This window comes from Megalobrama amblycephala, linkage group LG9, assembly GCF_018812025.1.
Source record: "Megalobrama amblycephala isolate DHTTF-2021 linkage group LG9, ASM1881202v1, whole genome shotgun sequence".
NCBI lineage: Eukaryota > Metazoa > Chordata > Actinopteri > Cypriniformes > Xenocyprididae > Megalobrama > Megalobrama amblycephala.
Genome location: NC_063052.1, coordinates 3,030,898 through 3,044,405, shown reverse-complemented (window position 1 = coordinate 3,044,405; position 13,508 = coordinate 3,030,898). Strand labels below are relative to the sequence as shown.

General features: G+C 33.3%; 1 protein-coding gene and 7 non-coding genes across 8 annotated transcripts; all 8 read left to right on the top strand.

The window, feature by feature from the left end:
* Positions 1-1,121: 1,121 nt before the first annotated feature.
* On the top strand, positions 1,122-1,188 carry LOC125276315. Its single transcript, XR_007186635.1, has one exon. It is a non-coding gene; the product is annotated as a small nucleolar RNA SNORD52 (small nucleolar RNA).
* Positions 1,189-1,391: 203 nt separating this feature from the next.
* On the top strand, positions 1,392-1,458 carry LOC125276320. Its single transcript, XR_007186640.1, has one exon. It is a non-coding gene; the product is annotated as a small nucleolar RNA SNORD52 (small nucleolar RNA).
* A 211-nt stretch (positions 1,459-1,669) lies between these two features.
* Positions 1,670-1,736, top strand: LOC125276319. Its single transcript, XR_007186639.1, has one exon. It is a non-coding gene; the product is annotated as a small nucleolar RNA SNORD52 (small nucleolar RNA).
* A 223-nt stretch (positions 1,737-1,959) lies between these two features.
* LOC125276316 lies at positions 1,960-2,026 on the top strand. The gene has a single exon (XR_007186636.1). It is a non-coding gene; the product is annotated as a small nucleolar RNA SNORD52 (small nucleolar RNA).
* A 204-nt stretch (positions 2,027-2,230) lies between these two features.
* Positions 2,231-2,297, top strand: LOC125276318. Its single transcript, XR_007186638.1, has one exon. It is a non-coding gene; the product is annotated as a small nucleolar RNA SNORD52 (small nucleolar RNA).
* Positions 2,298-2,513: 216 nt separating this feature from the next.
* Positions 2,514-2,580, top strand: LOC125276317. The gene has a single exon (XR_007186637.1). It is a non-coding gene; the product is annotated as a small nucleolar RNA SNORD52 (small nucleolar RNA).
* Positions 2,581-2,880: 300 nt separating this feature from the next.
* On the top strand, positions 2,881-2,947 carry LOC125276314. Its single transcript, XR_007186634.1, has one exon. It is a non-coding gene; the product is annotated as a small nucleolar RNA SNORD52 (small nucleolar RNA).
* Positions 2,948-4,617: 1,670 nt separating this feature from the next.
* On the top strand, positions 4,618-10,850 carry lg9h6orf47 (linkage group 9 C6orf47 homolog). Its single transcript, XM_048201212.1, has 2 exons — positions 4,618-6,513; positions 9,414-10,850. Exon 1 carries the CDS (start codon positions 5,538-5,540, stop codon positions 6,483-6,485), a length of 948 nt encoding a protein of 315 aa, XP_048057169.1. The 5' UTR covers positions 4,618-5,537; the 3' UTR covers positions 6,486-6,513; positions 9,414-10,850.
* Positions 10,851-13,508: the final 2,658 nt, after the last annotated feature.

The following is a 13,508-nucleotide window of genomic DNA, read 5'->3' as shown; positions in this document are numbered from 1 at the left end:
TATTTTTCGTGATTTTTTTTTTTTTTATTACAAAATTTAATGGCCAGTGATTACCTCTGCATGCTGTATTGGCTGTGCTTTTCATATGTGAATTAATTAATAATCAATAATATTAATATACTTTTGTGGTGTGAAAATCGTACATATATTCTCTCTCTCGATTAAAATGAAGTCAGAAAAACTGCACGCATAATATATTTTTAAAGAAAAAGAACCGTTTTTAAAGTAAAAAACTGACGAGGAAGAAGAAGAATGTTTAAAATTTAATGTAATATCTGCACGAAATGTGCGTATATTTTCATTCAGGCAGATATTTCGCTACCCTACCTGCAGCATTAGGACCCTCTTAAATTACCTTCCCTGGACGCAGCGCGATCCCGTTCTGCGGATGCTGCAGTCTTTGAGGTAAAGGTGAACGGATTTATATTTTTGTATTAAATACCAAAAACACAGTTTAGTGTTATCTGTTTACATTTGTTGTGAAACGCCGACAGCCCCGCGCGTTAACGCGAACCGAAAAGCTGCAAAAAGATTTGGCGCTTATGGCCTCGCCCTCGTGGTCATAGACACATTTAGTCCATAGACCAACATGCTTAATTGAATATGACTTGATAATATTATGTTCATTGTTTGCTAATGTTTACTAATCCTGAATGTTGTCGTGTTAGGGAACCAAATTGCAAAGAAATGGGCCGAAGCGCCAAGAACGTCCATGTAAGTATGAGACTGCAGCATTTTAATTTTCTTTCAGGGGTTTTCAAACTGGGTCCCGGGGACCCCCAGGTGCCACAAGTTGAAGGGGTCCGTGGAAGAGTTGAGAGAAAAGCAGTGTAAAAATCAATTATAGTAATGATAATATTTAACTAAATAAAATTGATAAAATTATTAAATAAATAAATAAAAGTGATTTGTATACATTAAATTCATATTACAGTACTATGTTGAGAAGTACTATGCTGAGAAGTAATGTTACATAGTAGAAAATATTTTTCCCCAAATAATATTATACACATATGTTCACTGCATAATTTGGGTCTTTATACATGCTTTTAAATTGCAGAATCATATTTGGGGGTCCGTGGCATCTAAAATATTGAAAACCCCTGTTGTCAATTATTGCATGTAATGATGATTCATTAGACTAGAGTCTCTGATTTACCCATGAAGCTCTATATAATGCACTGAACACATGCAGTACAGCTTGTTATTGTGTAGAAGTGACTAGGATGTTCCTAAATGTTAAAATAACTTTTACAGGTTGGATGGGAGAATAAGATGTTGCCAGGAAGCTGATGTTAACTGTTTACAACCAATGGGTAAGAAATGGTTCATGCCAATGAAAACCTTTAACAATTTCTTTTCGAAGGAAAACATTTTGTCCAATTATTGCATGTAATGATGAATCATTAGACTAGAGTCTCTGATTTACCCATGAAGCTCTTTATAGTGCACTGAACACATGCAGCACACCTTTTGATTGAATAGAAGTGACTTGGATGTTCCTAAATGTTAAAATAACTTTTACAGGTTGGATGGGAGAACAAGATGTTTCCAGGTAGCTGATGTCAACCGTTACCCAATCAATGGGTAAGAAACGGTTTATGCCAATGAAGATCTTTAACAATTTCCTCTGAAAGGAAAAGATTTTGTCCGACTGTCAATTATTGCATGTAATGATGAATCATTAGACTAGAGTCTCTGATTTACCCATGAAGCTCTTTATAGTGCACTGAACACATGCAGTACAGCTTGAGATTAAGTGATTTGGATGTTCCTAAACGTTAAAATACTTATTTTTTTTTTTTTAACAGGTTGGATGGGAGAAATGGATGTTGCCAGGTAGCTGATGTTAACTGTTACCCAATCAATGGGTAAGAAATAGTTTATGCCTACGAGAACCTCAAACAATTAGTCTGTCTTTTCAAAGGAAAGCATTTTGTTCTATTGTCCATTATTGCATGTAATGATGATCCATTAGACTAGAGTCTCTGATTTACCCATGAAGCTCTATATAATGCACTGAACACATGAAGAACAGCTTGTTGTTGTGTAGAAGTGACTAGGATGTTCCTAAATGTTAAAATAACTTTTACAGGTTGGATGGGAGAATTAAGATGTTGCCAGGAAGCTGATGTTAACTGTTTAGAACCAATGGGTAAGAAATAGTTCATGCCTATGAAAACCTTTAATAATTTCTTTTCGACGGAAAACATTTTGTCCAATTATTGCATGTAATGATGAATCATTAGACTAGAGTCTCTGATTTACCCATGAAGCTCTTTATAGTGCACTGAACACATGCAGCACACCTTTTGGTTGAATAGAAGTGACTTGAATGTTCCTAAATGTTAAAATAACTTTTACAGGTTGGATGGGAGAATAAGATGTTGCTAGGAAGCTGATGTTAACCGTTTACAACCAATGGGTAAGAAATAGTTCATGCCAATGAAAACCTCTAACAATTAGTCTTTCTTTTTAAAGGAAAGCATTTTGCTCTATTGTCCATTATTGCATGTAATGATGATTCATTAGACTAGAGTCTCTGATTTACCCATGAAGCTCTTTATAGTGCACTGAACACATGCAGTACAGCTTGAGATTGAAAAGAAGTGGCTTGGATGTCCCTAATTGTCAAATTTGTTCAGGTTGGATTCCAACAGAATGGTTGATGGCAACAGTTGACAACCAGTAAGAAAGGACTTGTTTCTTATTCTCATGACTTTGCAAGTGTGGCCCATGATGAGTTCTAACAACTTGTTTCTTTTCAAGGATTTCAGCAAAAGATTTGCAGCCAACATATACGTTAAAATGTCTTGAGCCCATGATTCTACATAAAGGTTGGTGTTGTATCCTAACAGTGCTGATCTTTTATCAGTGATGTGCAATGATGATTCAATAGACTAGAGTCTCTGATGACAACATGAAGCTCTACACATTTCTCTGAGCACAGATTTTGATTATGAACATGTATATATGAAGAACTTTTGATTGACATTGGATTTTTTTTTTTTTTTTTTTTTTTAAGGTTTACATGATGCCAGAATTATGTGCCAAAGATGGGTAAATGCATGTGAATGTGCAGATTCGTGTAAGTAATGGACCAATAAACCTAGCTTTGGTTATAACTCGTGTTAATGATGAATGCGTAGTTCGGTTCCACTGAAAGTCAATGAAGTAACTTTCTCGCGGCGCACTGAAACACTGACGGACAACTGATACACTTTGTTTTCCTCATTTGTAATCTAATGCACTTGTTTTCTTTTAAGGACAGCAGCCGAAGTCGTGTCAGAAGAGGAGTTGTGATTGGTTTGCAGCACAATGGGGAACTGTCAAGCTACTTTGTTGTTGTATTGTGTATCAATTTAAACAGTTGTTTCAGTGCTGTTGTATTTCCAAGGACCGTTTGAGGAGTAACTGCTTAATTGTTTTTCACTTTCCAGTTCTTTGTAAACTGCACTTTCTAAATTGAGTTTACTTTTTACTTTTACATTTTAATAAAAATCACAATTATATATGTTGTTGTTGTTGTTTTTGTTGCATGTAATTGTATGCCTTCATCTTATTCATGTTGCTGGATAATAGATTAATATTAGTGCAAATGCTCTCAAATGCAGTCATTTTAACAGTACAGTAGCATTCAGTATCACCAACATGTGATTTAACTTTGCAATGGTTTAAACCTTTAAAGTATGAATTTGGTTATTCATGTAATATCTGATGTGCAGCCTGATTTAAAAAAAAATTGAGATATTAAGAATCAATTTGTATAGAGACCTGAGATTTTTTTTTTTTTTTTTTTTTTTTTTAACCTATGGGTCTTTTTGGAGGTATTCAAACACACTTCAAATAAAATGTGGATTTGATTAATTATGCATGTAATCCCACTGTTTGATCACGATCACAAAGGACTTTTATTATGGAAACTTGCTTTTGTTAGTGGTGGCGTTTATCATATTTCACTTCACGCTACTTCAATCTCCCTACACTTTGTTTTTTTTGTTGTTGTTTTTTTTTTGCGGCTGATCTACTTTGTAACAAACGCACACGACTATTATTAGACTTTAATAGTTCACACGGACTGCCGCAAATCTCCAGAGTGAAGGTCATTGGGTCAGTGATGACAATGTAACCGGTTTTGTTCTTCACGTACTAGTGCGTAATGACGCCAGATTTGTGAACGAATCTTTCTTCTGAGTCGGATCTTTTCAATGAATCTGTTGAAACTCATTTGACCAGAGAAGAGTGAAAGAGGCTGATTAAAATCTTAAATTGAGCAATTTTTTAGCATATTTCTCGTATGAAGTAAAAGTTGTAGTAAGATACTTCGGATTTGGAATGGCATATTAGTAACTTCTCTTACTATTTAAAAGCTTTCGTCTTCCCAATAAACCTGGCATTGTACACAAATATTGTTCTCTCTCTAGACGAATTGCTTATTTCTGTATTGTCGCTTTATATAAAAACGTCTGCTAAATGCAGTAATAGTATGCTATTCCACATTCAGCCCGCATGAGTGATTTGTAACGGAAAAGATCGCAATGAACAGCATTATATGCGTACATAACATATGGCTTTGAGACGCTTTCGAACAGGGAGGGACCACGTGATGACACAATTCAAATGAACCATTTGAAAGAATCGATTCGCGGGAACGAGTCGGACTTCCCATTACTAGTCAAGTTAGCCAGCTCTTTTGCACAGACAGTTTTAATTACATTTTCTCAGTTATCTCTGTCAAAACGCGGGGAATATCTTGGAATTAACGTACACTGGTCTGTATTTTCGCACTCTGTCTACAATTGTTTATTTGTTAAAACGTTTAAGTTTGTGCAGTGCAGGGCGGTATGAACAGGAATGTGAAGCTGGCATCGATAAGTGATCTGTTTTTGCATCTGAAGCAGAGGGACTGTGATGTCCTGAGGATGTAACCGTCAGTTATTATTATCTATTAAAGATTTCACGTCGGAGGTATGTTTGATTATCCGGTCGATAGTGTTTCGCCGTTCGACATCGACACAGTTTAGCATATAAAGTTGTGGAGTCGATCGGCTTGTTCAGACATGCTAACCGACGCCGTTTCGCCCGAGGAAAATATTTGTAGACCACAAAATATATGAGACCCTACTGCCACAGTGATATTTTTTGTTTTTATTTTTTAATTTTAATTTTAATTAACTTATCTTCCTGTCATCGAGTGATTTGCAAGGGTGTGGTCTGTAAGTTATGTTCTGGTTAATTTGTTAATACAAACACGCCTTAATACAGGTCTGTTGAGGTGTCATTGTTTAGATGCCTTATAAGTTACTTGTGGCAGTGTAAAACTTTATATGTTATCTTAAAGGGACACCAACCGTCGTTTTTTACTTTTTAAAAGCTATACTATTAGATTAAGAAATACCTGTTCATATGATTGCTTAATACTATAGTTAATTACAGTTTAATTAACAATTATATTAGCCTTTTCACAGACTGACACTTTATTCATGTTATAGTTTTTTAATTTTCCTATTAGTGCATTATAAAGTAATAGTGCCAACATGACCGCAGTTGTAGGGCGAGTTTGGGGGTGGGTCAGTCCAGTGAATCTATACTCGTCCTGGGGCAGTAAGACCAAACCAGAGAAACCCGTAACAACGGACAGTCAGATTAAAAGCAGATGGAGTTTATGGGGACTTACTGCCTGGGTTTGGAGGGGCGAGAATACCAAAAAGGACCAAAAGACACAAGCTGAGGAATTCTGGGAGACCGAAGAGAATTTTAAGCCTTTGGAAGTAGAAGAGCTTCGGGCGATGAGTCCTGATGTTGAGACTGAGAAAGCAGCGGCCCAGAGCTCCTCACGCTGGTGGAGGAGAATGCTTCCATCCAGATACTTCTTTTGGCCCCGGTGGTCGACGTCCACCGGGCTCCGGCAGCAGAAATGTGCCGGGTGGAATGAAGGTACATGGGACTCTGATGAAGTCGACGGGGAATCGGACTATGGGACGCCCCCGCCATCCCCCACGCCGCTGTCTCGGCAGGCATCAGCATTCCGCTTCTTCTCTCGCTCGTGGACGGGTGAAATTTTGCCTGAACATTACAACATTTGCTTTAATTTCCTCCGCCACCTCTTTGATTTGTTCGTGGTGGGCTTCCTGAGTACTGTGTCCCCTCCGACCAAGATCATTTTGGACGTGCTGGGGGTGCAAGGGGCCCTGAAGCTGTGGCTCCATGGGATGGCCATGTTTCTGGTGTCATCTGTCGGGATGGCCGGACTGCTGTGGGCAGTACAGGAGTACCTGCTGCAGTTTGCTTTGATCTATGGTATCGTGCAAGCCCTGGTCATCTCTGTCAGCGTACGCCAGAGTGAGGCTTTGGCAGAGGGGGATGATGGGAAAGGTGACGGTGAGGTCAATGAGGGTGAGGAGGAACAGGATGACATATGGGAGCAGAACAAGCCACAGCAGACCACTGACGAAATCAAAAATGGAGTTAAACAAAGGAGTTGAAGACCTAGGAAAAGTGAGGTAAAACTGGGTAAGTAGTTGTTTCTGCCCATGGAGCTTGTGCTGGTGTCAAGGAAAAGACTTTCCTTTTACCTAATTATGCATTGTATGAATCTATCCAACCCTTAGTGTAATTTGCTAAGCCAACTATCACTTTCACTAATCATACCAGGGGTTATGGGTTTGAAGAAAACCTTAAACCCTTGTGTTTAAGGTTGAACACAAAAGAAGATATTTTGAAGAATATGTAATATATATAACAAAACAGTTTATGGGACCCTTTAACTTCCCTAGAATGGTAAAAAACTCAATAAATAAAAAAAAAAGAAAAAAGGGGCATATCAACTGTTTGGTTACCAACGTGTTTGGTACCATACAGGTTTGGAACAAATTGATGGTGAGTAAATGACAGAATTTTCATTTTTGGGTGAACTATCCCTTTAACATAAGTATTAAACTTTGGTGCATAACGTGTCCTGCAGCATTTATGCTATACCTCAAAATATACCTCAAATCTTGAGGCTTGTTGAAGAGAGGTGTGCCATTACTCTCTAAATCAGGTATTCTCAGCTGAACATCTCTGCATAAAATATTCACTTGTACTGCCTTTTAATTTAATATTTCTATAATTTAACAACACATTCATATTCACGTTTCTCTGACGATGGTTAATTGTCACATTACATGCAGGTAAACAAATAAAATATAAAATAAATTAAAATATAAATTTTTTTTAGTAAGCATTTCATTTTGATTATTTTTATTTCAATATTAAATTTGTTCTAAACAATCAGACTTGCGATTCTTTACTAGTTGTAATTACCAGTTCTACGGACATACACTTTTTTTACATGTCAAAATATCGTAATTAGTCGGCGCCAATAGCCTCGTGGGCAGCACGCCGACATATAGTGCAGTTGCGCTTCGGGCATCCCGAGTTTGAGTCCTGGGTCATGGACCTTTCCCGATCCCGTCCCCCTCTCTCTCCAACTTCACTTCCTGTCAACTTCCTGTCCTGTTGTAATAAAGGCAATAATGGCAAAAATAAAGAAAAAAAAAAAATCTTAATTACGTTAATTCCAACATAGCGCGAACGCACCTTTTCGTCCCATATACTTCACCCTAGCAACTGTGTCGCAATGTGCTAAAACCCACTAAATACACTTTAGTAGTTGTTAACAACACACTGGCAACAACCCACAACACCATAGATTTTACTCATATTTTCAACAGAACATTCAGTTATGAATTACAGTTTGATTTTTAGAAGGCTATTTCTCTGCCTCATGTTTTTTAGAAGAGTCCCAGCCTTTCCTGTGGGGCTTGCAGTTTTTTTATGTTTTTCAACCAGAGAAAACAAATGTGACATTTCATAGAGCTGTGAAACCTGCTTGGGGTTTTAAGCTGTACATCATTTCCCTGCTGATATGATCTCTGGGGGAGGACAATCTTTGTAAATGCATCTAAGACAAAGAGAGTGAATGTTTATGGGGGTGTAAATGATATATTGCCATTGTCTTAATAACAATAATAATAATAATGTGATTTTTAACCCTTATGCTGTGTTGAAAACTCTGTAACACTTTTAGGGTTCCCACCTTCCCGGTCAAAAATTGCTTGTAAATCGCCCGTTATGCTATATTATCACCAAATGTTGGATTCAATCTTTTTGTCAAATTGTTTTTCTTTCAATTAGAACAGATTTTTACATTATTTGTGGATAATTTTGTTAATATTCTACAAAATATTAATGTTAATTCATGTTTAACCAGGAAGTTTTGAAATGCTTTTATCTTGTACAAAATGGAACAAAGTCCAGTATCACCAAATATTGGATTCAATCTTTTTATCAACTTGTTTTCTTTCTATTAGGACAGGTTTTGTACTTATTTTTAAAACTGATTGATCGTAGGCGAAAGCCTATAATACTCAAAATAGTTTATTAGTGTATGCGCAGATCCGAGGCCTTTATCTTTGCAAGCACACATGTATATGTGAACATGAACATGATGAACATGCTCCTTATTTTCAATCCCACCCGTTCATTTTCAATGGATGGCCATTTTTGACCAATATAAGCTCAGATCAATGAGTTCGCCTAAAATCAGTCAGTTTAAATAAGTTCAAAACCTCTCCTAATTGAAAGAAAACAAGTTTGAATCCAATATTCGGTGATAATATAGCATAATGAGAGATTTATAAGCTATTTTTTTTGTAGGCCGGTCATTTTTGACCAGGAACACCACAACTGTAACAAGGTTAATTATACAATTAACTTAATTAATTTAATTATAAAATTATTTATAATTTTTATAAATAAAAATTATAAAAATTATCTAGAAAATTTGGGAAGTGGTTATACCCTGGGTGAGCAAAGTCAGTAAGTTTTAGTCCAATGCGATAACATTAACTAACATTTGTGGGAAAAAGAAAATCCTTTCCAGGTCAAAATTACCCAAACACAGCATGAGGGTTAATTTTTTTGAACAGATGTATACGTTTTGACCTCATTTGCTTAAAGGGATAGTTCACCCAAAAATCATCACCTTTATGTTGTTTTAAACTCATGTGACTTTCTGTTTGGCTTTCACAGAAAAAGAAACTATGAAGCCTGTACTGCTTTTTCTTTGCCATGCAATTACAACGAATGTGGATGCAAAATCACCTTTCAAAAAGCAACAATCATAAAAATAGTCTATACAACTCGTTTTCTATATTTAAAGTATTCTGAAGTCATACAAAAACTCTGCAACAGACAGACCCGAATCTAAATCAATATTTCCTCCAGCATAGCTCAACATCAGAGCAAATAAATTATGGCAGGATTTTCATTTTTGAATGAACTGTTCCTTTCAAGTTAAGTAGAACACACAAATATCTATTATAATATTGCATAATGCAGCTGTCATTAACCATCTGTTTCTGTCACAGGTTGCTGACAGGCTGATAGTCCCATACCTAGATCTCTCAACACCGACCACCAACATCTTACAATGAGCGATTGAAGCATTCTACCAGCATTCTACCAGAATTTTTTATTTTTTTTTTCCCAAAACAATTTTGACATAGAACACCAGCAGGAGAAGTGGATGAGTAAAATACTAGTATCTACAGCCACAGTGATAAAACAACATCTGCCACAGGACATCATCTACAAACCTGAAGAACCAGCAATGATTGATTGTCAGGGAATTTCACTGAGATTTTCAGTGGAATATTGTGTGATTCTGAAGGCTTATGCAGTGAAATGACTAGTTGTTTGTAACAAAACATTCATTTTATATGGTGATTAACACCTTTACAACACCACGCTGTATGTAATGCAAATCTGCATGTGTCACTTTATTCGTAGCTCGATGTTGCCTCTAACGGAGTCTCTGGACTGTTCATTTCTTTAATGTGCTCTTCTGTGTAATGGAGAGTCCATTATATCTCTCATCCTTTATTCAGTCCATTAGTCCACTCACGGACAATCTTAGTGAACTTTTTGAGTGCAATTGGATGCTAAATTTCAGAAAAATAGCTTAAAACACTTTGTACACACAGCAAACCTGCTCACTACATTATTCTGCACTTGTATTATTTTCATTCATTCAACCTGTTCGTGAAATCACGACTTCTTTATGTCAATAGAACCACTGTGTTTGACATATATTTATGTTTGCTTCATTACAGCATTAACTGCATGTCTTGATTGATTTCAGATGTATTGTCATTCTTATTTGCTTCATTTATATTTCAGTTGATTATCCTATCTTTTGTGCCTCACGATATCTGGTACTTTGGCCAGTTCACAGGGAATTATGGGTAATGAAATTAGAAGTAATTTTGCACAACGGCATACTGAAAGCTTAATATCTAATGCTTTGTTGCACAAACGTGTCTCGCGCTTGTAAGAATAGCTTTCTCAACCTGAATGTGTTCCACAGATAGCGTTTTATCTATGCATGATACTATAGAACAATGAAAAACTTGTGAAATGCTTTTCTTATGTTGTGAATGGCTTTTTTTTTGGTACTGGCTCATCAATTTCTTGTTTTTTCATGTCAGTTATTTAAGCATTAAAATGTAGCGCTAGATTTGTTGGTTCACTGCAACCTCGGGCAATGCAAGAATATGCGTAACCTTTGAAGGTTCTTTAAAATGTGTTTTTTTATTTTTGTAAGTCTATTGAAGTGCGGGCCACTGCTGAAACCAGACGGCTGTGAATAGAAATGTCTGCTGTAGAGTGAAATGGATGACAGCTCAAGGATAGATGTACCTAGGTTGTGGGACACATAGAGATCTACATCTACAGCTCTTAAGTGCTGCACACTGAGTCTTTAATAGTCCTTACATCTAAAATAAACTTCCTTTTCCCACATTTCATATTTGGAGTATGTTTGTCTATGTAGTGACTTCTATGAACTGACACAGATGGATTCAGTGGTCCAAAAATTCATTTTGGTTGTACTGATGTTTATGTAAATCTCAAATCTAAACAAAATTTGTTTTGTTGTTACACAGATGGTTACACCATGGTTATTAGGAAAATAAAAAATGGAACACTTGAGATGGGTTTTATAAGCAGTGTTGGGGAAAGTTACTTTTAAAAGTAATGAATTACAATACTGCATTACTCCCTGAAAAAGTAACTAATTGTGTTACTTAGTTACTTTTTATGAAAAGTAATGTATTATGTTACTTTTGCCTTTTTCTCACCTGGGCTGGGCTTGCTTGTTTGATTTTTAACAAAAAAAATAAATGCAATGTTTATTTTTGGCAAATGTAAAAGCCCTTTCACATAAAAAATGAAAGAATAAGCTTTAGGCTAAAGCAACGTTACACCTGATTTCTCTCAGGCCAGTCTATAAATGGGAAAACAAAGTAACTTGTGTTACTTTTTTGAAAAAGTAATTCAGATATTTTGTTGTAAATCTAAAAGTAATGCAAAACTTTACTAGTTATTTGAAAAAGTAACCCTAACACTCTATTGGTATCAGGGTTTCCAAACGTTTTGAACAATTAATGATTTTTCCAGTTGTTCATATTTAGAATCTATATATAAAAATAATTTGATTACACTCTTGAGAAAATTCTATACATTTTAGAGCTGAGCGGAAAAAGGAAAAATATTTCCACTATAGAAATTTACGTTTAAAGATTTTATTCATTTCCAACACTTCTCCAGGCCTTATATTTCTAATATTATTATGTTTATTATATTAAATCTACAGCAGTTATTTTAGTATCATTTTATAGTATTTATTTTGAAATGTGCTTTCATTCAAATTATTTTTAATTTTTTTAGTAATTTTGTTATATTTTTTGTCATTTTTACACATTTTTATAACGTTCCCTTATATTTCTAATATTATTATGTTTATTATATTAAATCTACAGCAGTTATTTTAGTATCATTTTATAGTATTTATTTTGAAATGTGCTTTCATTCAAATTATTTTTAATTTTTTTAGTAATTTTGTTATATTTTTGTCATTTTTACACATTTTTATAACGTTCCCTTATATTTCTAATATTATTATGTTTATTATATTAAATCTACAGCAGTTATTTTAGTATCATTTTGTAGTATTTATTTTGAAATGTGCTTTCATTCAAATTATTTTTAATATTTTTAGTTAAATTTTTTGTAATTTTGTTATATTTTTGTCATTTTTACACATTTTTATAACGTTCCCTTATATTTCTAATATTATTATGTTTATTATATTAAATCTACAGCAGTTATTTTAGTATCATTTTATAGTATTTATTTTGAAATGTGCTTTCATTCAAATTATTTTTAATTTTTTTAGTAATTTTGTTATATTTTTTGTCATTTTTACACATTTTTATAACGTTCCCTTATATTTCTAATATTATTATGTTTATTATATTAAATCTACAGCAGTTATTTTAGTATCATTTTGTAGTATTTATTTTGAAATGTGCTTTCATTCAAATTATTTTTAATATTTTTAGTTAAATTTTTTGTAATTTTGTAATATTTTTTGTCATTTTTACACATTTTTATAACGTTCCCTTATATTTCTAATATTATTACGTTTATTATATTAAATCTACAGCAGTTATTTTAGTATCAATTTATAGTATTTATTTTGAAATGTGCTTTCATTCAAATTATTTTTAATTTTTTTAGTAATTTTGTAATATTTTTTGTCATTTTTACACATTTTTATAACGTTCCCTTATATTTCTAATATTATTATGTTTATTATATTAAATCTACAGCAGTTATTTTAGTATCATTTTGTAGTATTTATTTTGAAATGTGCTTTCATTCAAATTATTTTTAATATTTTTAGTTAAATTTTTAGTAATTTTGTAATATTTTTTGTCATTTTTACACATTTTTATAACGTTCCCTTATATTTCTAATATTATTACGTTTATTATATTAAATCTACAGCAGTTATTTTAGTATCAATTTATAGTATTTATTTTGAAATGTGCTTTCATTCAAATTATTTTTAATTTTTTTAGTAATTTTGTTATATTTTTTGTCATTTTTACATTTTTATAACGTTCCCTTATATTTCTAATATTATTATGTTTATTATATTAAATCTACAGCAGTTATTTTAGTATCATTTTATAGTATTTATTTTGAAATGTGCTTTCATTCAAATTATTTTTAATTTTTTTAGTAATTTTGTTATATTTTTTGTCATTTTTACACATTTTTATAACGTTCCCTTATATTTCTAATATTATTATGTTTATTATATTAAATCTACAGCAGTTATTTTAGTATCATTTTGTAGTATTTATTTTGAAATGTGCTTTCATTCAAATTATTTTTAATATTTTTAGTTAAATTTTTAGTAATTTTGTAATATTTTTTGTCATTTTTACACATTTTTATAACGTTCCCTTATATTTCTAATATTATTACGTTTATTATATTAAATCTACAGCAGTTATTTTAGTATCAATTTATAGTATTTATTTTGAAATGTGCTTTCATTCAAATTATTTTTAATTTTTTTAGTAATTTTGTTATATTTTTTGTCATTTTTACAC

Excerpts from the sequence above, each read along its gene's own strand:
- lg9h6orf47 (XM_048201212.1), top strand. The coding sequence starts at position 5,538 with ATGACCGCAGTTGTAGGGCGAGTTTGGGGGTGGGTCAGTCCAGTGAAT.